This window comes from Bipolaris zeicola (assembly GCF_000523435.1).
Source record: "Bipolaris zeicola 26-R-13 unplaced genomic scaffold scaffold_77, whole genome shotgun sequence".
Classification (NCBI taxonomy): Eukaryota; Fungi; Ascomycota; class Dothideomycetes; order Pleosporales; family Pleosporaceae; genus Bipolaris; species Bipolaris zeicola.
Window position 1 is genome coordinate 1 of NW_006912126.1, and position 21,849 is coordinate 21,849.

The following is a 21,849-nucleotide window of genomic DNA, read 5'->3' on the forward strand; positions in this document are numbered from 1 at the left end:
CCCCCCCCCCCGAAAAAAAGGGGGTGAATACGAAATGAGTTTGGCATTGATGAGAAGTAAGACCAGAAGGAGGAAGAATAAGGGTAGTTGTGTGCAAAAGCTCGGCATAACATAATGTTGAACATAAAAAGACAACAATGTTGTCCACGAATACAAAGAGTACGAACAAAGAGAAGACTGTAATTTTCACGTCTAAAATGCCATAGATAGCTGAGATACTTAAAAAAAAAACGTTGCCCGCACTGGGTCGTTGCACTACATTGATCCGCGAACCATTTCCTACAGAAACGGGTGTGGATGATGAAATAATCTAGGAGAGCGCGCGCCAAAAACAAAAAGTATAGTAGTTTAAAAAAATTGAGTTTTTGATATAATGACCTCCGCTCGAGAAAAGGTCGGCAAAGTGTTCTTGAATAGCTTACAAAACAAGCGCGCCGCCGAAAAGCGAAGAAGCAAGCACAACAGCACCACAGACAATGGGTGCAAGACCGAAGCTCATAGGACGCACGTTAGCAGCTGCGCCAGCAGAGCTGGTGGGAGAGCCAGTAGAGGTAGGCGTCTTTCCACCAGAGGTAACAGCGCCAGCACCCGCATCACCGATATCTGGGGTGGAAGAACCGGCATCCTGAGATCCATCACCCTTGAGACCAGGACCATCACCGGCACCCTTGGTGAAGAAATCCTTGGCACCATCAGGCAGGCTGGGCAACTCGTTGCTCTTAAGGGTAACATCCCAGGTCTTGGACTGAGATGGGCACTGCGATGCCTGGCCGTTGGAGAGGTAGCCGCCGTCACCGGTAGGGTTGGGGGTACCCGCGAAAGCGGACTTGAGGGCAGTGAAATCAGGGAGTTCGTTGACATTGTTGCCGTCGATCTCGACGAGGCCGTACTTTGACTCTTCTTGCGAGTACTCGTAGACGAGACCACCGCTGTAAGACTTGGTCATCTTGGGGTCGTAGAGAGCCTTTACTTCTTCGAATTTGCGCGTGTTAGTGTTGCAGCCGTACTCGGAGAGGCTTTTGTAATGTTAGAAAATGCTCGTGCTTATTTTTTAGGTGTAAAGGGGAACTCACAAAATAGGGATGCTGTAGTTGGAAAACTTCTGCACCTTGATGTTCCAGCCAGATGTCTCGTACGAAGAGGGATCGCACCAGGAGTAGTCGTTGAAACCGAAGAAGTCGCTGCGGACGGAGTCGTCGCCGCAGTTCATGTAGTCGGCCATCTCATAACGGTTGGACTCGACGTCGGCGGCAGAGTAGCCGACGGGGACCTTGCGGAGACCACGGGCGTTCATGTACGACTTGAGGTCGCGAGTGACAGCCTTGACGTAAGGAGCGCAGTCAGTCGTCTTGTCGTCGTTGATGACTTCGTTGCCAGAGAAGAACAACAGAGTGTTGTCGTACTTGGCGAACATCTCGACGGTAGCGAACAAGCTCTGGAGGTAGACCTTGTTGTACGACTTCTGGGGGTTCGCACGGTTGATCGAGTACTTGGGAGTGTTGACGTCGAGAGCCAGGTAGATGCCGGCGTCGGCTAGGAGGCCCATGCAGGTGTCGTGGTTAGCACTGTTGTCAACAGTGTAGACACGGACGGTGTTGATGCCGAGCTCCTTGAACTTGGAGATGTCACGCTTGCAGCCGTCCTCATCGGCAATGGGGTCCTTTGCGTCGGATGCGCCACCGGGCTGGTAGTCAACACCACGGATGTAGAAGCGCTCGTTGCCGGCCCAGAAAGCTGGCTTCAGTCAGCAATTGTAAAGGCGGATCAATTCACAGAGAACAACATACCATTTCCCTTGACGGTCACCGGGGTGATCTTGGAGTTGGAAGCACGCTTCTGCTCTGTCGGCTTGGCAGCAGCAGTAGCCGCTAGAGCGACTGCAAAGATGTAGGTCTTCATGATGCTAGATTTGTATCGGATGATGCGGATTACGAATCGTCGTTCAGTTCAGTAGAAAAGGCAAGCGAGTGCGGAGGATGGAAAGCGTAGTCGGGGAGACAGCGAGTAGAGCAACTCCCGTATAAAACGAGTGTACGAAGTTGCAATGGAAATTAGGTGAAAGTGAAAAGGGAAGAAGGAAAAAGGTGGCTTGTAGCTAGAGAGAAAGCGACCGACGCAATGAAGGGTTATCAATGAACAAGGACGGGGGGCGAACAAGTCGACAAACAAGATTAATACCGCTGGCGCCGGCCCCAGACAATGACAGATGCAGAAAGGCGACGCGTCCAATTTTAGCGGCACATACATGTTGCCCCGCTGATTGGCCACAAGTGTCCGTTACAGAAAACGCCAACCCCTGACTAAGGCGCCAAGATTTACTCAAGCGCAGACTAGGGCCCCCAGTAAGCTCTTCCAAGCCGTGGCAACGATGCTTGGATCGACTGCCCGCAATCCTTCACACTATGATTAAAAAAACAGTGGGAACGAGGACACGCGTTAGCACGTCAATCACTTCTCCGTTGTCGACTACAATATCTCATCCCTACCCTTTTCTTGTTGTTGCAACGGCCGATCGGAATACACCATGCAGGCATTAACCCCCCTTCCCCTTGTACCGTCATCACCCTACCTGGCGCCATGTCCCTCCCCCGGGCCCGAGATTAGCTTTCCTGGGACAAGCAGACGGGAAGGCTTTGTTAGTAGCTTTTTTTTGCACGAATGCAACGGGATATGATGACATGTTCCCGATCACAATAAACATTACCTGCATGTAATCATGCAGCTTGAGAACTGGGCCATGGAGACAAGAGACTTATTTCTTGCCTGCTGTGGGAAGGTGCCAAAACATACCGATGCTTGGTTTCAGCTTCCATACGTCTAGGTCCACTTTTGTTGCTGATCGAATGATGCTTAGTGGTTCGAGCAAAGCGGTGCCTTTCGTCATCGTGTTTTATTTGAAGCCGCGTTGAGCGTCCCTGACTATCCGTATTTTAAACTATGGGGTTGGGGGGTGGTTTACGAGTTTGTGATGCGAGATGCGGCACTTTCTGCACATGGTAAGGTAAGCACACACGTGCATACGCCCTTTCGCATCTGGAATTAGGGTTATTAAATACCTCCATAACCTATCTGCATGTCTCCAATTTGGAACTGTTCGCGCTGTAAAGACTTTCTCTCTCTTTGGATTTGGGGTGGAGTGAGAGGGGAGATGCTTGCTTGCATTAGTAGCCCATCAACCTCACTCCACGTTCAACACGACTCGGCAAACCCCGTACTACCCAAAATCAATCTTCACATGCAACACCACCATCAATAATCCTATACCATATCACAATCCTACACCGTATCCCACCAAAAAAAAAACACAGCCACACGACCCTACCCAAAAAACACACTGCTTCCACACGCGCTCTCGCCACCGCCGCCTCCCCCAAGCGCCCCAAAAATAGCCCTTCGTTCCCCCAGTCTCCTTCTAGACTGCCACTAAAAAACAAGAATACGACAAGCGCGCACCTCGTGTCTTCTACCACACTAAATCGCATGCAAACTTATCGCCATTCGCACCTGTCAGTGTCAGTCAGCCTCGTAACCGTGTTTTTTAGCGCCTTAATATTCTTGCTCGTATTGCGAGAGAAAGCATGTGATCATCCCTTTCCATGAATTCTTCATCTACACTAGATTACTGCAGGATGCCAATGTGCGATTTCATCGGCATCATAGTACTTGATTTTCCCTTCTCATCATGTCCGTTAAACTTGGCCCAGATACCCACGATTCGCATCTCTTTTCCTCGCTACACAGCAAACACGCAATGTAACAGCGTCATCATCTCAGAATTAATTACTTTATTATCATAATATAAGAAAGAAAGGTAGAAAAAGGAACCATATAAAGCCCATCACCTTTATCGCATACCCATACCCATTCATTCCCTCATTCCCTCATATCCCCTCATTTCCATTCCCATGAGCCCGTTATGTACATACGTCATCACCATCCTCCAGTACACCTGCTATCCCACCTAATTCTTCTTCAACCCAAAGTAAAGTCCCAGCACGAGCGCGATAATGCAAATGATGGCAATGACGGTAAGAAGAATGTACCATTTGAGTTTTCGCGCGCGCCTCGCCGACTTGATACCCTCTTCTAGCTGCTTGTTTGCGTTTTCCGTATCGTCTTTGACTTGGACGGTTTGCTGCTCGGCTTGCTGGATTTGCGGTTCTTGGTACATGACTTGCTCGTTGAGTTGGGTGAAGAGGAGGGCGAGCTCGCTCATTGTCTTTTCGATGCGCTGGATGTCGTTGTGGCGGGCGCGGACGGCACCGAGGACGCTTGCTGCTTGGCCGCTGCGGTTTGACTTGAGCTATTGACCTGTTAGGCGGAGTGTTCTTGCTATGCACGTCTCGATTCACACTTACAGCTTGGGTGAATATACCCTCGTCACCCAAGTCGGCATTGGCTACCTCTTCGACTTCGGCATCTGTAGCATCTGGGTTGATGATACGATATTGCCTGCCAATAGCCTCACGGTACCTCTTGGAATAATCAGCCTCCTCCTTTTGAAAGTCCTCGAGCTGGCTCTTGAAGGTCCTCTTGAGTGCCTCGACCTGAGACTTCTTTGTCCTGTCATTGAGGTCGCGCAAGGCGTCCTTCTCCAGAAACTTGATCTCGTCCTTGATTTGTGTGTTCCTGATCTGCGTGTTGGTTACAACGGCCTCGAGTTCAGCACTGGACCGGTTGTCGGGCGAGGAGAGCATGCGCTGATGGATATTGGCAATGGTTTGGATGTCCGAAGTAAGCTGACCGATGCGCTGCTTTGCGCCTTCGATCCGCGTGAAAAAGTCATCTCGGCTTAGAGGCTGGGACCCAGGCGCCTCCATGGTATTGCCTTGGCCAGGCAAGCCGTTGAGAGGTACGTCTGTATGAGGGACGTTTTGCCCATTCGTTTGCGCTGGGCTCAAGGCACCAGCCTGCGAGTATTGCGACGGCTGTGAGTAATTGGACTCGCCATGGCGCTGGAGAGGGGCTGGAGGGTTTAGCTGCTGCTGCTGCGGCGGCTCGTCATACTATGCTGTCGCATTAGTCTTGTCTTGTCGTGTTATGGAATGCGACGTCTTACACCTCCGCCATATGGGTTGGACGAGCCATAGCCGCCGCTCCCGCCGTATGGATTCGAATGCGCACCATATTCTTCGGCCTGGCCGTAGGGATTCCCACTGTATTGCTGGTAATTCTGCGACATGTCGGAGATTGCTGGGGTAGCTTGGTAGCGAGAAGAAGCGATGGTTTCGGGATGCCGTGGTGGAGCTGAAAGAACAACCGCGGAAGCTACGGAAGAGAAGTGCCGTTGGGGTGCAGGCTTGGCTGCCTTGCAATTCTTGTATAAGCCGAGGCTGACAGCTTAAGAATCAAGATGCAATCGATTCGAGGGCTTAACAGCAATTATCTCGAGCTCGTCGCAAGCTTGTTTTGTTGTGGGGAGACCAGGAAGTTAAATGACTGCGAGACCCTGTTGAACCCGCCCAGCCTTCTGAGCCGCGCATAGTCACGTCACCAATGGGACGGGAACGGGCAAACTCCCGAGGCATGCTCTTTTGGCAACATTCCCCTTGTGACATCTGCACGTTGTTGTGACCGCGATGCGAACATGCACACACACACACACATGCCTTTGGCAAGTTCAGCATGCTACTACGCTTCTGAGACGACGCGCACATTGAGACCACAGTCTTACGATGGCTGTTCTTGAAGCTGTCTTGAGAGTCTGACATGTGACGTAATGCTGATCACCCAATCCATCTCTGTTAGGTAATCTACAAGGCGATTTAGTATCTCGAACCTTATTCCCGAAAGCTCTTGTCCGTGTGCAACATCCTCAGTTGTTCAGCTTCGAAGCGATATCCAAAGAACCGTAGAGTTATGCGCCTGCTTTTCTAGTACCTGACCTTGCGCAAAAGGGAAAAGCACGAACCCTCCAAAAAGTAAAGGAAAACCACCATCATTTCTTTTCTATCAAAAGAACAAAAGTGCATAAGCCTGCATCATCCCATATCCTACGATGGTCAAAAGGAAAAAAAACATTATAAAACTTCCTTCACAAACTCCCTTTTACTTCCTTGTACTATCCCCATTACCACTCCCACCGCCGTTCGCACCCCCAACCATACATGTCCTCGCATCCTCGAGCTCAGCTATAACTCTCTCTTCCAACTCACTCGGCGCATCCTCTCCCTTGCCCTTGGTGCGATTCAGCATGTCCAACTCCTTCTCATCAACCGCAACAAGACGTTCTCTGAGCGCACTCTTACGCGATAACCAACTCTCCACATCCTCTTTAACAGCGTCCTTTTCCCATTCCAGAAGCGCCACTTCGTTGGCTTGAATACCCAGCTTAGGCCCTTGTTTGCGCACGTTCTCTAAGATCGCGGCGATAAGGGCCAAACTGTGGATTTCAGATGCCACAGAAAGCGTGATCTTGTTGCTGTTGGCTGCGTAACGAGACGATGAATTCGATGAGTTGATGCTTGATGCCGAGCGGGCCAATTGTTCAGGAAATTGGTTGAGGAATGAGGAAATCTCGCCAGCAATCGGAGGCCCGACGGATAAGAGGAGGTTGAGGCAGAGGGGAAGGATTCCCTTGGTCCAGACAGAGTACATGCGAACCGGGCTGTCAAAGGGACCGGTGCCGTTTACGCGACGGTAGTAGTTCATAATGTTTGCCGTGTTGAGTTGGCTGAGGATACCTTCGACAGCCATGGTCTCGGCTAGAGCTTGGATGCTGGATAGCGAGAGCAAGAAGAGGATGCTTAGCTCGCCGTAAATAGGATCGTCCACGCCATTGTGTGATATTGCGAGGCGATCGGCCCATGAGAAAAGGCTGGTGGCATAGCGTACTGTGTTGTTATTTGCAAAGAGAAGCGCTGCTTGTTGCTGCCACTTGGACATTTCTGGTATGGCGATGATACGCTGTAGCAGCGCAGTTAGGAGAGCAAAGTCTGATGGTAAGACAGACAAGGGTTCCGCGTGTAGCTGTGTGGCCAAGCTACGGAACCCCTTGGCTACTGTATCGGTCAGAATTTCGAGAAGCTGTGTGGAGATGGGCTCAGTGTAGCTATTGTGACTGCTCGGCATAGTGCCACGGAAGCTTGAGCGGAAAGAGGCATCGTTGGACTGGTCGGTATCCTCAATCAGATGGAAGTGAAGAGCGAGGTAGAGGATGCGTAACAAGGACCGGTAGTAATGGACCGAGTCGCTGGAGAAGACACTATCGAAGTCCGGAGTAGAGGCGCGAATGGCACTCCATATTGGGCTAAGCAATTGACGCGCTTCTGTAGTTCGAACCTTGGCCTCTACGAGCTTCTTCAGTAAAGCAAATGCCAGATCCGCTCGCACGACCATGAGCTGACCAAACAATGCTTCCGGGAGGTTCGACTGGGTATTGGCAGTCATGCACTTTTGAACAACACCAATGAGGACCTTGACGATTCGCTCGTCCTTCGCTACCACCTGACCAAGCTCCAGAGCCAACAGTTTCCAGCCGTGAAGTAACAAGACTTGGGATTCTACGAGTCCTAGGTTGTAGTTTGCCTTCTCAACTTCAGATGCGAAACCCGTGCCCTCCCTAGGGCCAGCCCACTTGCTGTTGAAACCCAGAAGTTGCTGAGCGAGATCAATGTCATAGAAGAATGCCCGTCCGAAGGTCTCAGGGTATAAAGTGGTCCGCTTGAGGTTCGCTAGAGAGACACCAGGGTACTGTTGCTCCAGGTTCTGCTTCAAATATCCGTGCAGCGACGTACTGTAAGATGGCAGATCCAAAGCAGTATCTTCCAAGTACGTCAAGCTGGGAACGATGTCTTTCAGTACGGTAATGTCACCGACCTGTCGCGAGCTGTGGAGGTACATGGCAATGACTTCGCAGGCGAGAGATGCGAACTTGTTTTGGAACGATCGCTCTAGTGTCTCCTCATTACTGCTAATTCGCGGTTGTTTAGACTGTTTTGCCATCCATTTGAGGAATGCGAGCAACTTTTGAATCAAGTCTTTACGCTGCCGTAAATCGCCCATTGCCCATGACCAGTTGTTTTGCGCTGAAGAAACGAACTCGAGCATGGCTGTAAATAGCGGCCATGAAACGCCAGCAGGTTCCTTTTCTGGGAGAGTCATACTAGACAACGCATCGAAAGCTCGCGTGAGCAGGGCTTTGTTCCTTGAATCTTGCGCCACGTTTCTTTTGCTTCGAATTGTTTCTCGTGGAGTGTTTCCGGTAAGCAAATACAGAGAGAACCACTGCTGCTTGCACGTTACTACAGCTGAAAGTAAGTTCCACACGTTCCGTTGGATGTCCACGATCTTTAGTGGCTCATCTAGTCGAGAAAGCACACTGAGGAAGTTCTTCGCAGTTCGTGGCCCCAGATGGCCTAGTAACGAAGGCGGTTCTCGCTGCTCAGTCTTCTTGTCGGCCATCTCTGAATCTTCTTGGGTGGTAACACGGACCGCGCCACGGACCAGAGCTTCCAACAACAGCACAACCTGGGACTTCCACTTGTCACTCGTGGCGTACAGTCGGGCGAGTAATGGTGTCGCTTTGAAGAGTTGTTGCTCCAGATGGGTCCAGGGTTTGTTAAGTAGCATGGCAATTCGGACAAGTAGGTCGGCAAATGCTAAGGTGCTTTGGGTCTGTTGAGTCCATAGTGCACCTGAAGTCGTAAGCAAGGTGTTGTCGTTGGGGCTGATCCCGATGATCAAATATGTCATGAGCGGGTTTGTAGGAAGGTTGGTGTCGGAACCAGCAAGATAGAGTTGAGTGAGATATTCGGCGATGGGTGCAATTGATTTCGTGAGCTTAGTAGACAGCTTTGGCGCATCATCTACGCTGTATGCAAGACTCAAGATTGTGGTAAAGACTTCGCAAATGGCAGTGTTGATTTCGGGGCGGTGGTCCGGCTGCGAGTACTTCCAGTTGAGCGAGTTCTCATATATACTGGCAAGAGTGCGACCAAAAGTGAACAGAATGGTGCTCATGATCTTGTCCGAAGTACCGCTGTCAGCGGGAGCCGATGCATTGAACCGACTGAGTGCCTTTGTAGGGACTTTGCGGGACACGGATCGATCAACAGAATCCTTGACAAGACCCTTGTAGAGCCGAATACATCCAAGAAGGAAGTCGTATCGTCCAAGAACCATCTCAGTGCTGATTAGGATGGTTGCCAAGCTTCCGTTGCCATCGCCCTCTAATAATCTACTCCTGGCGAGCCACGGCCATACTCTTTGAGGGGACACAATGACCAAAGCTTCCAAGAAATGAGTGCAGTTGACCAATAGCTCCAAGGACACATCGTTGCTTGGTTCCTGACAGAGATACAAGAGTTCTTCTTCGAAAATTGCGAACACAATGTTAACAGTGTCCACGCTGCCCTCAGCTCCGATGCCAATTGCCTCTAGAAGCTCGGGTGAGCAGATGCCCTCGGACGAGTGCAAGGACGAGTGGATCAGGTCAGCGAAAAGGCCAATGACTTCTACAACATTCTCACGAGACGCGCGTTGCTGGGTAGCAGTCTCGACTTTGCTGCTTCCAACGGGATATGTCGAGAGAAGTTCAACAAGGTACGATAAAGTAGAATGTTGGTGATGCCAGACTGCTACGTATGGCTGTGAGTTGTCATCAACTATGATACCCTCTGTGCCAGCCGGAATAGTAGAGAAGCCATGTGCGTGTCTTGAAGTGCCCGAGGCCATCAAGCGACGCTGGGCACCAAAAGTGGATGTGCCTGCAGAAGAAAACAAGGGGAGATCAGCGGTAAGTTCTACCCAGTTGGCATTCTCCTCTTCACGCGTTAGTTGATAGTCATGGAATCCATCTGGAAGACGTTGCATCAAGCGATTGTGATTCGCAAGCTTATCAACAAACGAAGGCATGCCATTCTGCATCGTCTTGTCCCCACGAGTCAATGCGCTGCAGAATTTCAGAAATGGTGTCATCTCATAGGGATATCGCAAGCGGGCTTCGTTGAGCAACATTGGCCTCAGGATGTATTCGTCCTCAAGGAAGTATGCCACAATCGGATCGGCGTGTCGGGCAAATTGACCATTGTCCCACCGGCGAAACGTGTTATCGCCAGCCAGAATGGTGTATGTTGTGACAATGAGATCTGGACTATATGCGACGATCTCACTCCCAACAGCAGCGCGAACTACGTGAAGGAACAACAATCGAACTCTGTCCTGAGATATCCGATCAATGGACGTGCCAAACGCAGGTAGACTGGTTTCGACAAGTTGGTTGATAATGGCTAGTACACCTGCTGCTGAGCTGACTGTAGCCAGGTCTTCGTATGGCATCTTGCCGTCGAATAGCTCGTGGTTCTCGAGTTTTGTAATTACCAAAGCAGCCTCCTCAAGGGAAGAGGGCTCGGATTCGGTGTTTCCGGCGCCATTTGATGATTCGAGGAGACGGTCACGTTCTTGCTCCTCGTAGCTCGCACGGCTTGTAAGTTTCCACGTTACGAGGGCCCAGGCAAACATGGGTGGTGTGGCAGGACTGGCACCCAATACCTTGGCCTCTCCGAATATGGTCGTGATGGTCTCCACAACATTGGTGTTTAAGATGTACGACGAAGAATGCCAGGTGTTGCAATCGCCAGATTCGAGATCGTCCATAATCTTGTCAACCTTCAAGATAGTCAGGGACATGAGTGAAGTCAAGAGTTGAATGACGGGGATAAGAGGCTCCTGGCGAGCGGTGACTGCGGGAAATTCGCGAAAGAAGCCGCGGAAACTAAAGGCTTTGAGCCAGTCTTCAATCGTGGCCGCCGGAAGGAATTCTTTTGCAACCAAATCGGCATGTACTAGTGCCAAGTGGAGAATGTGTAGCAACTCGGTGGTTTGGGCAACGACCCACTTCTCGGATGCTGCTTCGAGTATTGAATCGTCCACATTCCACGCATAGCCGGTATCCAAGGAATCACATCTCTTTGAGAAGGCCTTGAGACATTCGTCTAGTGCCTTTCCACCTGAGGGTCCGTCCTGTGCTGTCGCGATAGTCTGGCCGAGCTCTTCAATCCATCCGGCGCCAATGCTGAGGTATTCGGTGCCATATATGGTCTGATTGCGCAGATTGGATGCGCAGCCCCACGAGACCAGAAGCTGGCTTATGCGAATGATGGAGGCACAGGTCGAGTGGTAGATGTCGAGGATGTGCAGACGGCGCTGGTTCTTTGTATCGAGGTGGGCGGTCTTAGAAGCGAGCGGTGTTGCGAGGAGGGACGAGTTTGGGACAAAGGTCGAGGCGCCTAGGTTGGCAATTCCGGCCGCGTCTTGCACATTGAGCGCCTCCTCTTCCGTCAGACCACTCAGCAGCTGGGCGGCAGGGCGACCCTGCCATTCCTGCACAACAAGCTGCAAGGCTGCGTATTCCGAGATTTGCGCTTCCTTGGCTAGCCAAAGGCTGTCTTCTTTGATCTCCTCTACATCATAGTGATCGCTCTGGGCGGGAGTGACGCTGATAGGCGCTGTCTTGGATTCAAACTTTGATTTTTCCTGCGACGACGGGTCTGGGAAGGGCCGCCATGGGTGGGTGAGGGTGTCGATGTTTTCTTTGGCGGAGAGGAAGGCGCGTAGGGCGTCACTTTTGGACGCGGTTACAGGGTCACAGAGGGCGCGGTATGCGACGTTCCAGGTGCTGGATGAGTGTGTTAGAAGGGTTGTGGGTGGTGGAGAGAAAGAGTACGAGGCGGTAAACATACACCAGCTGCTGCTCGCCGTTGAGGCACTTTGCCAGGTCGAAGTCGGGCGATTGAAGGGGGGCCATGTTTGCGCTGGGGTGCGCGACGTGTAGGCCAGCTAGCCAAAGGCCATGAAGGGGGTGTTGGGGCGCGGGTGGGCAATGGCCGTCTGTTTGGCGTCGACGTGAATGTCTGTATAGAATGCACGGTCGCCAAACCCAGAGCTCACACGAAAGTCGGGCTAGCACGTGCAGGGATCAGGACCACCCAACTTTGCCCTCTACGTCCATTACATGTGGCCATGGCATGTTATCGTCTCAACACGCCGGCATAATGCAGTGAAATGCAGTGAAATTTAGTGTAGTGTGATCGCACCCCGTTACTTGTGTATTGTACATGTCTGCAGCATGTCTGCCGTGGTTTTCCTGCCCTGCAATGGCACTCAGGACTAATGCGTGCCACCTCCGTGTTAACTCCGCAGCCTCAATATACATCTCATTGACACATCCTTGACTCACCTCACCCCACCGCACTTCCCGCCCATACTCTCTTTTCCACCGAGCCTCCGGCAACTGCGTAATACCCTCCTCCAGCACCTGCATCTCACCTCAACACCCCACCAAATACAACGTGTATCGCCGGCAAAGCACCGAAGTCTTGTGCCGTTGCCCAAGTGCCGGAGGCGGCCCCGATAAAAAGTTATATACCACCTTTCCTGGCCCGTTGTCGGAACAATCTTACTACCTCCACCAAAATGTCACCCATCAGCTTGATTGACCACTCGCCTCGCAATCCCAACCCCTCTCCGCCGATACCCACCGCCTCCAATGTCATCCTCATTGACAACTACGACTCTTTCACCTGGAACGTCTATCAGTACCTTGTCTTTGAGGGTGCATTCGTAACTGTCTATCGCAATGATGAGATTACCCTTGATGAGCTCATCGCAAAGAAGCCCACTCAGCTTGTCATCAGCCCAGGTCCTGGACACCCGGAAAAGGACGCTGGCATTAGCAATGCAACCATTAAGCACTTCAGTGGCAAAATTCCTATTTTAGGCGTATGCATGGGAGAGTGAGTTCCTGCCCTTTTCTTTTCCATCGGTTGAATCTCGTGTTTGGCATTCGTTGTGCAGTGTCTTCGAGCAATGCCGCTATATGCTATCGCGAAGCCTTGTATGGTGTGGACGGCACATTATTAACACATTGCAGACAGTGCATCTTCTACAGCTACGGAGGCACCGTAGACGTTACTGGTCAGATTCTCCACGGAAAAACATCCCCTCTCAAGCACGATGCCAAGGGTGTTTTTGCAGGCGTGCCCCAGGATGTACCAGTTACTAGGTATCATTCTCTTGCCGGTACTCACGGCACCCTTCCAGACTGCCTTGAGATTACTGCAACCATTCCCGCAAATGCAGATGCCGAGATCAAGGAGGTCATCATGGGCGTTCGCCACAAAGAGTATGTGATTGAAGGCGTGCAGTTTCATCCAGAGAGCATTTTGACCGAGCATGGACGTCTTATGATGAGAAACTTCCTCAAGATGCAAGGAGGCACGTGGGCTGAGAACGACCGACTGCAGAAAGAGGCACATGCCCAGGCAATTGGAGCTGCTTCCAACGACACTGCCAACGGCGCAAAGAAGGACAAGCAGACCTCCATCTTGGAAAAGATTTACGATCACCGCAGGGCAGCCGTTGCTGAGCAGAAGAAGATCCCCTCTCAAAGACCTATCGATTTACAGGCTGCATATGACCTGAATTTGGCCCCGCCGCAGATCAACTTTCCGGAACGTCTTAGACAGTCTCCTTTCAGACTCTCGCTCATGTCTGAAATCAAGCGTGCGTCGCCTTCCAAAGGTATCATTTCGCTGTCGACGTGTGCGCCTGCTCAAGCCAGATTGTATGCCAAGGCTGGCGCCAGCACCATTTCCGTGCTCACAGAACCTGAATGGTTCAAGGGTAGTATTGAGGACCTCAAGGCCGTTCGACAGAGCATTGAAGGCATGCCCAACCGGCCTGCCGTGCTGCGCAAGGAATTCATCTTCGATGTGTACCAGATCCTCGAGGCTAGGCTTGCGGGTGCGGATACCGTGTTGCTAATTGTCAAGATGCTAGAGGAGCCGGTCCTGAAGAAACTCTACGACTACTCCAGATCACTTGGAATGGAGCCCTTAGTTGAGGTGCAGAATGCTGACGAGACTGAGATTGCAGTCAAGTTGGGCGCCCAGGTTATCGGCGTGAACAACCGGAACCTGGTAAACTTCGAGGTCGACATGGAAACAACGAACCGCCTGATAAATATGGTCCCGAAAGAGACAATCCTGTGCGCGCTGAGTGGTATTGCTGGCCCCAAGGATGTAGAGCCGTACATCAAGAGTGGGGTTGGTGCAGTCTTAGTTGGAGAAGCGCTTATGCGGGCGTCAAACACTGCACAATTCATCTCAGAGCTCCTAGGTGGAACTACTACCGAGGAAGTTCGGGCATCTTCTGGTCCAATGGTCAAGATCTGTGGGACACAAAGTGTAGAGGCTGCTGTAGCTGCGGTCGAAGCGGGAGCCGATCTTATCGGCATAATTCTTGCTCCTGGACTCAAGCGAACAGTAACAGCAGAGACGGCCCTTGCGATATCTGAAGCAGTTCACAAAACCAAGAAGCCGAATGTCTCAAAATCAGGGCTCCTGGCCGACTCAAAGACCGCGTCCGACTTTTTTGATCATGGTGCATCACGACTTGTTGGAGGCGATAGTCGTGCGCTGCTCGTGGGAGTCTTCCGCAATCAGTCGCTAGAGTATGTGCTTGAGCAGCAGCGGTTACTAAATCTGGATGTTGTGCAATTACACGGCCAAGAGCCACTTGAGTGGGTGAAGCTTATCCCTGTTCCTGTCCTGAAAGCATTTAAACCGCAAGACCATGGTATCGGCACAAGAGGTTACCATGCTCTTCCCTTGCTGGATGCTGGGTCAGGAGGCTCTGGCCAGCAACTGGAATTGACAGACGTCAAGGCAGTATTTGCCAAGGATGATGGCATCAAGATCATACTGGCAGGAGGCTTGAACCCAGACAACGTACAGACAACGCTCTCTGGGCTTGATGAGTATCGAGACCGGGTCTATGCAGTTGATGTCAGCAGTGGTGTTGAGGAGGATGGTCAGCAGAGCTTGGACAAGATACGTTCGTTTGTGAAGGCGGCTAAGAGTTTGTAAACAAGCCTCATAAAGACGCATTGTTGACAAGGTATCTAGACCGAGGCTTTTCACTTGAATAAAACGTATTTAACAACACCTTGCTTCTAGATTTTGACTGATAGGATGCAATCTTGGTGTTCTAACTAGGCCTCAGTGCTATCCCGCACTGATGTATGGGACGGTTTATTGTGAAAAATGCGGTCTGAGGAGGGTTGAATGTGTGAGTTCACAATGGTATTTTACCTTGTAGCTGCAGCGTCACCGCGTAAACAGATCCAGTATCACCTTGAGCACCAAAAACCACCACAAGGTAAAACAACTCACAGAGATAACGCAACTAGCTCTGAGACAAGTAGGCGGTGACCTCGTCTATATCAGCACTACAACCATCTCTTCAGCACTGCTATCCAGAGTACTCCTCCCCCACCCCCAATCGCTACAATGGGTATTCTGAAAAATCTCGTCATCGCCACCACAGGCACCCATGTCTACCCACTCAAGCAAATTCAAGGCTGGATCGAGCGCAATGGCGGCCGTTACTCGCCCACCGTTCACCAGGGCGTCACCCACCTCCTCGCTAGTGAAGAAGCCTATAAATCCAAACAACGCACCGAAGCAGTTAGCCAAGCGCTCTCCCTCGGTATTCACATTCTCAGCTACGACTGGCTCGACGACTCCCTGAACGCTCGCAAGAAACTCCCCGTCAAGAGTTATGCGCGGGAGGTTCTGAGCGACAAGCGGCGCGTGGCCAAGAAGCTGAAGAGACTTGGGGCCGAGGCTGATAGTAAGAAGTTTCGCGAAGGATGCGAGGAGATTAGGAAGTTGACGGGTTCAGGTACGTCTGAGACTTCTACTGCTACTAGGTGCAAGTCGAGGAAGAGTAGAAGCTTTTTCTTTTCTTCTTCTTCTTCTTCTTCTTCTTCGACGCCTGCTTCTGCACCCATACCTCCTACACCTTTTGTATCCGCAAAAGAGGATCTCCTACGTAGAAGAGCGGAGAGAGCAACGGCGTTACAAGACGCTGAAGTGAGGGGCCCTTCAAATCCCCCAACGTTGAGCTCAAACTCCACATCTGCCACCCTTTCTTCCACACCCGGCGATTCAAGAACACAAGCTAAGTCCCACTGGAAAGCCGAATACCACTACTACCAAGACCCCACGGGTTTCGACTACAAAATCACACTCGCCCAGCACAACGTCTCCAACACGCTCACCGCAAAATACCACATCGGACTATTGGAAAGCCACACAAAGGCGCACACATACTGGGCTTTAGCACAATACCAACCCCTCTCCACCAACCCCACCCCACCCCCAAACGACCTGAAGAACCCAGACATAACCCCCGCCGAATCCGAAAAAGCCCGCCTCCTCTCCCTCATCTCTTCCCCCGCTCCCCTTCTCCCCTCCACCCCCCACACCACCCCCCTCTGCCCCCGCAACTCACCCTACGCAATAGCATGGCGCTCCTTCCGCCACGCCTTCCACGACCTCTGCCTCATACCCTGGGAATCCCGCTTCGACGCCCACACCGCTTTCGTGCAAAAACGCAAAGCAGCACGGCTGGACGTCGAGCCGTATAGGTATGTGAGACCGAGGTTGGGTATGCCCATTGGCGTGTTTCCACAAGCTGGCGATGTATTCGGTCGGGAAGGAGGAGGTGATGGTGGTGGGGAGGATGCGGAGTATGTAAGGGGTCAAGTGGGTGTTTTGTTGGGAGAGGGGGGATTAAATGAGAGGGGTGCTTTTGGGGCGGTGGTGCTGGAGGAGAGGCGGAGGGCGGAGGAGGAGATGAGGAAGGTGGAGAGTGAGGGTGCGGGTGAGGTGGTGGAGAGGAGGAAGAGGAGGGAGGGGAGGAGGCTGGGGGATGGGGTTGATGGGAGGGGCTTTGTTGCGCCGGAGTTTGCGCATTTGCTAAAGGGGACTGGGGGGAGAAAGTGATGTGGGAATGTGTGGGGAGGGGAAATGGAGATCTGGGAGGGAGGGAAGGAGATGAGTTTTGGTTTTGGTTGCTGGTGGTTCTTCTATCTCATCTTGGTTTGCAGTTAGTTGAGGGAATTTTTGAGAGTTTGCTTTTCAGTACAGAACTGAAGGTATTTTCCGTCTTTTTTGCTGGGAAGATGCCGTTCATGATACATCTCATTTTGACATCTACAGAGATGGATCTCTAATCATATTTTTGCATCTATAACTTTTCTTTTCTCGTGAAACTCAGCAAGATACTCATCTCAGGCACCTCCGCCCCCAGAAAGATAGAAGAAATCATGAGAACGAAATACCGTGCATGCTTGTTTAATTTCCTCAAAGTAACACCTCCTTCCTCACCCCAAACCCAACCCAAAAACACCAATAAACCCCAGTCATTATCTAATACTGAGCCGTACGACTCAACCCGTGAAAATTGTTACCACGTCGGTTCATCAGAGATACTAACTTGATGCGCCGCGTCAATAGCGATGTGGACAAATGCATCATTTTCGGACTCCGAGTCGGTATCGAAACCTGTATCTCCTTCAGTATCATCACTGGCTGTTTGCTGTTTTGTACGTTCTTGGCGGAGCAATTCGCGGGAGCGTCTGATATCTTCCTGCACAGTCGTTGTTGGGTCGGCGAAGCGGTGGTGGGGTTTTAATGGCGAGCGGGGGATTGGCGAAGCGATGCTTTCTTTCTTCTTTTGTGAAGTGGGCTCGGGATTCGGGGTTTTGTCTTCGGTACCCGTGTTGACCTCGTCACCGATCTCGGAAGTGTATTCATCGCCTGGGACGTCACGGTTTCTGAGGATCAAGTAGAGGCCTTGCAACGACTGGAAGATGTTGGAGATCGTCTCTAGTTGTGATCTGGATATGAGGAACTTCAGGACCATGTTTAAGCCGAGGGTTGTTATAATGAAGGCGAAGATTAGAGCGGATCGTATGTTGGGAAAGATTTCGGGGTACTTGTCGAGCGTGAAGGCTGCTGCGACAGAAAGATGTTCTATCATCATGGATTTGATCAGATACGTCGCTTCCGTTCCGGTGTGAGAATGCGACGAATCGCTCTTGATGGTTAGACTGTAGATGAACGTAATGACAGAGAGACCCAGAAAGAATATCTCAAGATAGACCACTACGCGTAGTGTTTGAGAGATGATCGATCTCATTTGATCGAGGGTGGTATTGAAAGTAAATAGTTCCGCTGTCCATTGCTCAAGTTTCTCGAGAGTCTCTGGCGAAACGTGCAACTCCTGAGAATCCGCGGTCGAACCAGCTGGGTAGAAGAGACGGCAAGGCAGGTCTGGTTGACACTGTAGAGCAAATCCAAACGGAACCTTGGGTAGAACGCGCTCTGAAGAGATGGAATCATCGGTGCGCATGTACTCGTTGGCGGCTACATGTTCAGTACGAGAAGTATCTTCATGCTGATCAGAATCCTGACGTCGGCAGAAAATCCACCCAAGCTTCTGCTTGACAAGTTCGAGAGTTTTCTTAGCAATTCGGCGAGCACGATAGCCCAAACTTGCCCAATACGTCAAGACGGCTTCTTGTGGAGTCGGCTCTTCATTCACAACCTGTGGTGCATGCTGCAATCTACCACAATTCTCCATCGTCCACTCCATGACCTGCTTACGGACATCAGGATACCGGAACCCGAGGCCGATGAGTTCGTGATTCGCTCTCTCGAGCCCACGAACAAGGCAATCTTCGTGAGTCTCCATGAAACCGCGGTTCAGCTCACTAGACAGAACATTGTCTAGACGGCTGTAGACGATCTGCTCCTTGCGCAAGGCACTCGAATGCGCTTGAAGCTGGTCATTGAATCGCTCATACTCTGGTGAAATCAAGTTGAGGACGCTGGCGACACTGATCTGGAAGGCGAAGAGAGTGGTAGTGAGATAGACGAGGCAGGCCGTGAGAAGCATGACACGTGGACGTGCGCGATGAAGCTTGGTCCTGGGCGATGTGACCACCTTGCGTGACTTGGTTGTGACATCTTCCCCGGGGCGCGATGGACTGTGGCGAAAGGTACTGTTCTGCTCTCTGGTTGACATGTTGGCGTTCGCAGTAGACCTTGCGCAGCACTTGTAGGTACTGGCTCCGATCTCCCAATATCGCCACCTTCCTTGTAACGACTACTAGAGGCGGCCAACTTCCGCAGTCTCTCAAAGTGATGGGCAAGCTGTGGAAGTTAGATGTATTTTGTCGAATCAGTACATGTTCACGTGAAGAACGGTCGGAGCTGTGTTAGCGCGTCAACTACCAGTAGTTTGCGCTTAACAAACGCGCGACGAGCCGTTTGCAGTTAAGTAAGAGGAAACAGTGAAAGTGGTATTGCGGGTGCATGGGCGTTACAAGCCTGGACTGTCTCATCATCGATGCGACGATGCACTTTGGATTACCTGGGGTTGGTGATGGTGCGGTAGGTGCAGGCCAACCCTGGAACCTGTGGGTCAGGCAAATAAAGCGCGCATAGCATCCACCGTGGCTCTTTGCTTATTCGTAGCGCGACAATGGCGCGGAAAACGTGACGCGCTGTACTTGGTCTTCTATTAGGGGAACAAACAGCTAGTCGCACGTCAGATATCCTCGTTGAGGCGAAAAGTAGGTTCTTGATACGGGTGTCTACTGCTTCCTTCGCGTTCTTTTGCGTGGCTCTCTCCCAATATCCTCGATATCTGGTATCGCATTTTCCACATCTTCGGCTTTGATCTCATCCACATGCTCAACAATCTCCTCCTTCTTTACTATTGCGTCGCCTTCAGACGCCTCGACTTTCACGACAGCTTCCTCCCTCTTGACCTTTGTACGCTTTGCCACTACAGCTGATGGGCACAACCCTCTGTCTGCCAGTTTGCAGTCGCCACATTTCCTGCCTACTGGGAGACATATTGTCTGACCAAAGCCTACAAGCAGATTGTTAATGTCGTGCCATTTCTCTTTGGGTAGCCATGATTCCAACGCTGCGCGCGTCTGCTCCGGCTGTTGTGTCTTGTGCCAGCCCCATAGGTTGGTGATGCGATGAACATGCACATCAACGCCTATACCCTCAGTTCGACCCCAAGCTGCGCTCATTGTGAGATGTGCCATCTTTGGGCCTACTCCTGGCAGTGAGACTAGTCCTTCAATCGTGTCAGGTATATCCGAGTTCCACTTGTCTCTCAGTATTTCTGCAGTCTGCTTGATGTACTTGGTCTTGAGGTTGTGAAAGCCTACTTTATTAATGAAGCCATTAAGTTCCGTGGGCTCGAGCGCGAGAACGGATTCGAGATTGAAGCCCTGGTAACTGTTAGCTGGAGCTGGATCGGATGGATCATATGCGACGAACTCCTGACATTCTTTCCTGCATTCCCCATATTACAGGAGCCGTGACGGTATCCTTGGTTTGGCTGCTCAGCATTAATGCTATAAGCGTCTGGAATCGCTGATCTCGCGGTGTTCTGCTCCTGTCTGCCAAACTCTCACAGCCCATTGTGTCTACAGGCGCTGCGTTCTCGTTCCGCATCTCCCTTGTCAGGGCGTATATCTCCTCCCAGTTCGCAGGCGGCTCGATCTTGACGGTGCCATCACTGGCCGTTATCTTCTTTGCCGGTGCACGGCGTGCTTTCTTGACTTTGGCATTTTTGACTGGTGACGGAATTGTGCTTATTGATGCCTCCTCGACTTCCTGCTTCACGGTAACGGATGCATCTTGCCCCTTTTTCCTTCTTTTGAGCGCTGGTTGCGCCTCACCATCTGAATACGAGTCTATCGGGGCTGAACTTGTCTTGAGGCCAGATTGAGAAGTGACATCAGTTTCGGCTTCCTGCTTGACGTGACTGGCGTCAACAGTGGACGCTGATGCGTTGATGGCGGACCGTGTTTGCCGTTGGGCGCGCTGAGCGCGACTCGCGGCCAAGATTCGGGCATTATCACGGGAGATGCGCGAGGTCCGCATTGCGCGCCAGCATATAATTTATTGCAGCGATTCAAAGATAAGAGTGAGTGGTTGCTTGCAATTGCTAATGTTGAGAGGATGAAGGAAACATAGCGCGCAGTGATGACGCACACGCGGTCCCCTGAAGCAATTATAAGCCAATGAGCGCAGTGCTGACTACACGCGACCTCGCGACAGCACGTGTGCGAGTTGCACGTGGCTGCCGACGACATGAAGCCAAGGCATTGTCGGCGTCTTGTAAACTCCAAGCTGTAACATGCGGCGCGATTGCTATCGTGAAGACCCTAGCTAGACCTTTGTATCAACCCGAGAAACTTCACGAGCCGGCATGGCGAGACGGGAGCCGAAATGTTTACCCAGTTGTTTTTCGGTTGCTACATGATTGGGGGAAATTGCAACAGGCGCACAGCCATGGTAGAGAGAGGTCTGAGTGCGAGCGGTTGAAATGCACGTTGTTGGCTAGCGCTTCACGGTAGACCCTGGAAGGTTGCAAGCAAGAAGCGATAGGGCCGAAAGCTGCGGGGGCGCCCGACTTGAGAGGTGTAGTGGGAAGGCGTACCACGGCACATGCCTTACGTTGATCTTTGGTTCTGTCGGAGCCGTGGGTGGTTTCATAATGCAGGAATTGCACTCTGAAGTCGACGGCGCACTGTCAAGCACAAGTTGCGACGTCGTACGACTATAGTGATTGGCGTGTGGCGCTGGCGTCGACAAGGTGGCGGTGTGTGGCGGCTCGTGGGGGGCAATTGAGGCTGGTGCGCTCACTAGTGCTAGACGGACTGGACAAGACGGGACGACTACTTGGTAAGACGGATGCAGCTTAACGTCATAGTACAGTACGGGGTCAAGGGCTCAGATCAGATCCACGTTGGTGCCACAACTGATACGCGCTGCATGTACAACTGCTCGTGTGCATTCAACAAAGGTGCACATGTTCGGTACTGCTTTGTAGGCTGCGTCACAACAATGAATGCAAAGCAGCAGTCATGGAGAAAGACAAGGGCTTCAAAGAAGAGCAGAACGACAACCGCCGCACCTGCACAGATACACGTGTACAAGCCCTACATTGTACCCTTGGTTTGTTCGGTAT

The 21,849-nt window shown here is 51.6% G+C and overlaps 7 protein-coding genes across 7 annotated transcripts; 2 read left to right on the forward strand and 5 right to left on the reverse strand.

Annotated features, from left to right (window-relative positions):
• Window positions 1-418: 418 nt before the first annotated feature.
• On the reverse strand, window positions 419-1,899 carry COCCADRAFT_96631 (glycoside hydrolase family 72 protein; the record flags this gene model as incomplete). The annotated part of the gene is made up of 3 exons (XM_007714250.1): window positions 419-1,016; window positions 1,074-1,734; window positions 1,788-1,899. The coding sequence occupies 3 exons, from the start codon at window positions 1,897-1,899 to the stop codon at window positions 419-421; spliced, it is 1,371 nt and encodes a 456-aa protein (XP_007712440.1).
• Window positions 1,900-3,961: 2,062 nt separating this feature from the next.
• Window positions 3,962-5,182, reverse strand: COCCADRAFT_96561 (uncharacterized protein; the record flags this gene model as incomplete). Its single annotated transcript, XM_007714251.1, has 3 exons — window positions 3,962-4,303; window positions 4,359-5,006; window positions 5,060-5,182. The coding sequence occupies 3 exons, from the start codon at window positions 5,180-5,182 to the stop codon at window positions 3,962-3,964; spliced, it is 1,113 nt and encodes a 370-aa protein (XP_007712441.1).
• Window positions 5,183-6,048: 866 nt separating this feature from the next.
• Window positions 6,049-11,746, reverse strand: COCCADRAFT_5162 (uncharacterized protein; the record flags this gene model as incomplete). The annotated part of the gene is made up of 2 exons (XM_007714233.1): window positions 6,049-11,617; window positions 11,682-11,746. 2 exons carry the CDS (start codon window positions 11,744-11,746, stop codon window positions 6,049-6,051), a joined length of 5,634 nt encoding a protein of 1,877 aa, XP_007712423.1.
• A 668-nt stretch (window positions 11,747-12,414) lies between these two features.
• COCCADRAFT_5163 (uncharacterized protein) lies at window positions 12,415-14,867 on the forward strand (the record flags this gene model as incomplete). Its single annotated transcript, XM_007714234.1, has 2 exons — window positions 12,415-12,720; window positions 12,876-14,867. The coding sequence occupies 2 exons, from the start codon at window positions 12,415-12,417 to the stop codon at window positions 14,865-14,867; spliced, it is 2,298 nt and encodes a 765-aa protein (XP_007712424.1).
• A 423-nt stretch (window positions 14,868-15,290) lies between these two features.
• Window positions 15,291-17,020, forward strand: COCCADRAFT_5164 (uncharacterized protein; the record flags this gene model as incomplete). Its single annotated transcript, XM_007714235.1, has 2 exons — window positions 15,291-16,452; window positions 17,007-17,020. The coding sequence occupies 2 exons, from the start codon at window positions 15,291-15,293 to the stop codon at window positions 17,018-17,020; spliced, it is 1,176 nt and encodes a 391-aa protein (XP_007712425.1).
• A 233-nt stretch (window positions 17,021-17,253) lies between these two features.
• Window positions 17,254-18,876, reverse strand: COCCADRAFT_5165 (uncharacterized protein; the record flags this gene model as incomplete). The annotated part of the gene is made up of 1 exon (XM_007714236.1): window positions 17,254-18,876. The coding sequence occupies one exon, from the start codon at window positions 18,874-18,876 to the stop codon at window positions 17,254-17,256; it is 1,623 nt and encodes a 540-aa protein (XP_007712426.1).
• A 571-nt stretch (window positions 18,877-19,447) lies between these two features.
• COCCADRAFT_96578 (uncharacterized protein) lies at window positions 19,448-20,759 on the reverse strand (the record flags this gene model as incomplete). Its single annotated transcript, XM_007714252.1, has 2 exons — window positions 19,448-20,101; window positions 20,151-20,759. The coding sequence occupies 2 exons, from the start codon at window positions 20,757-20,759 to the stop codon at window positions 19,448-19,450; spliced, it is 1,263 nt and encodes a 420-aa protein (XP_007712442.1).
• Window positions 20,760-21,849: the final 1,090 nt, after the last annotated feature.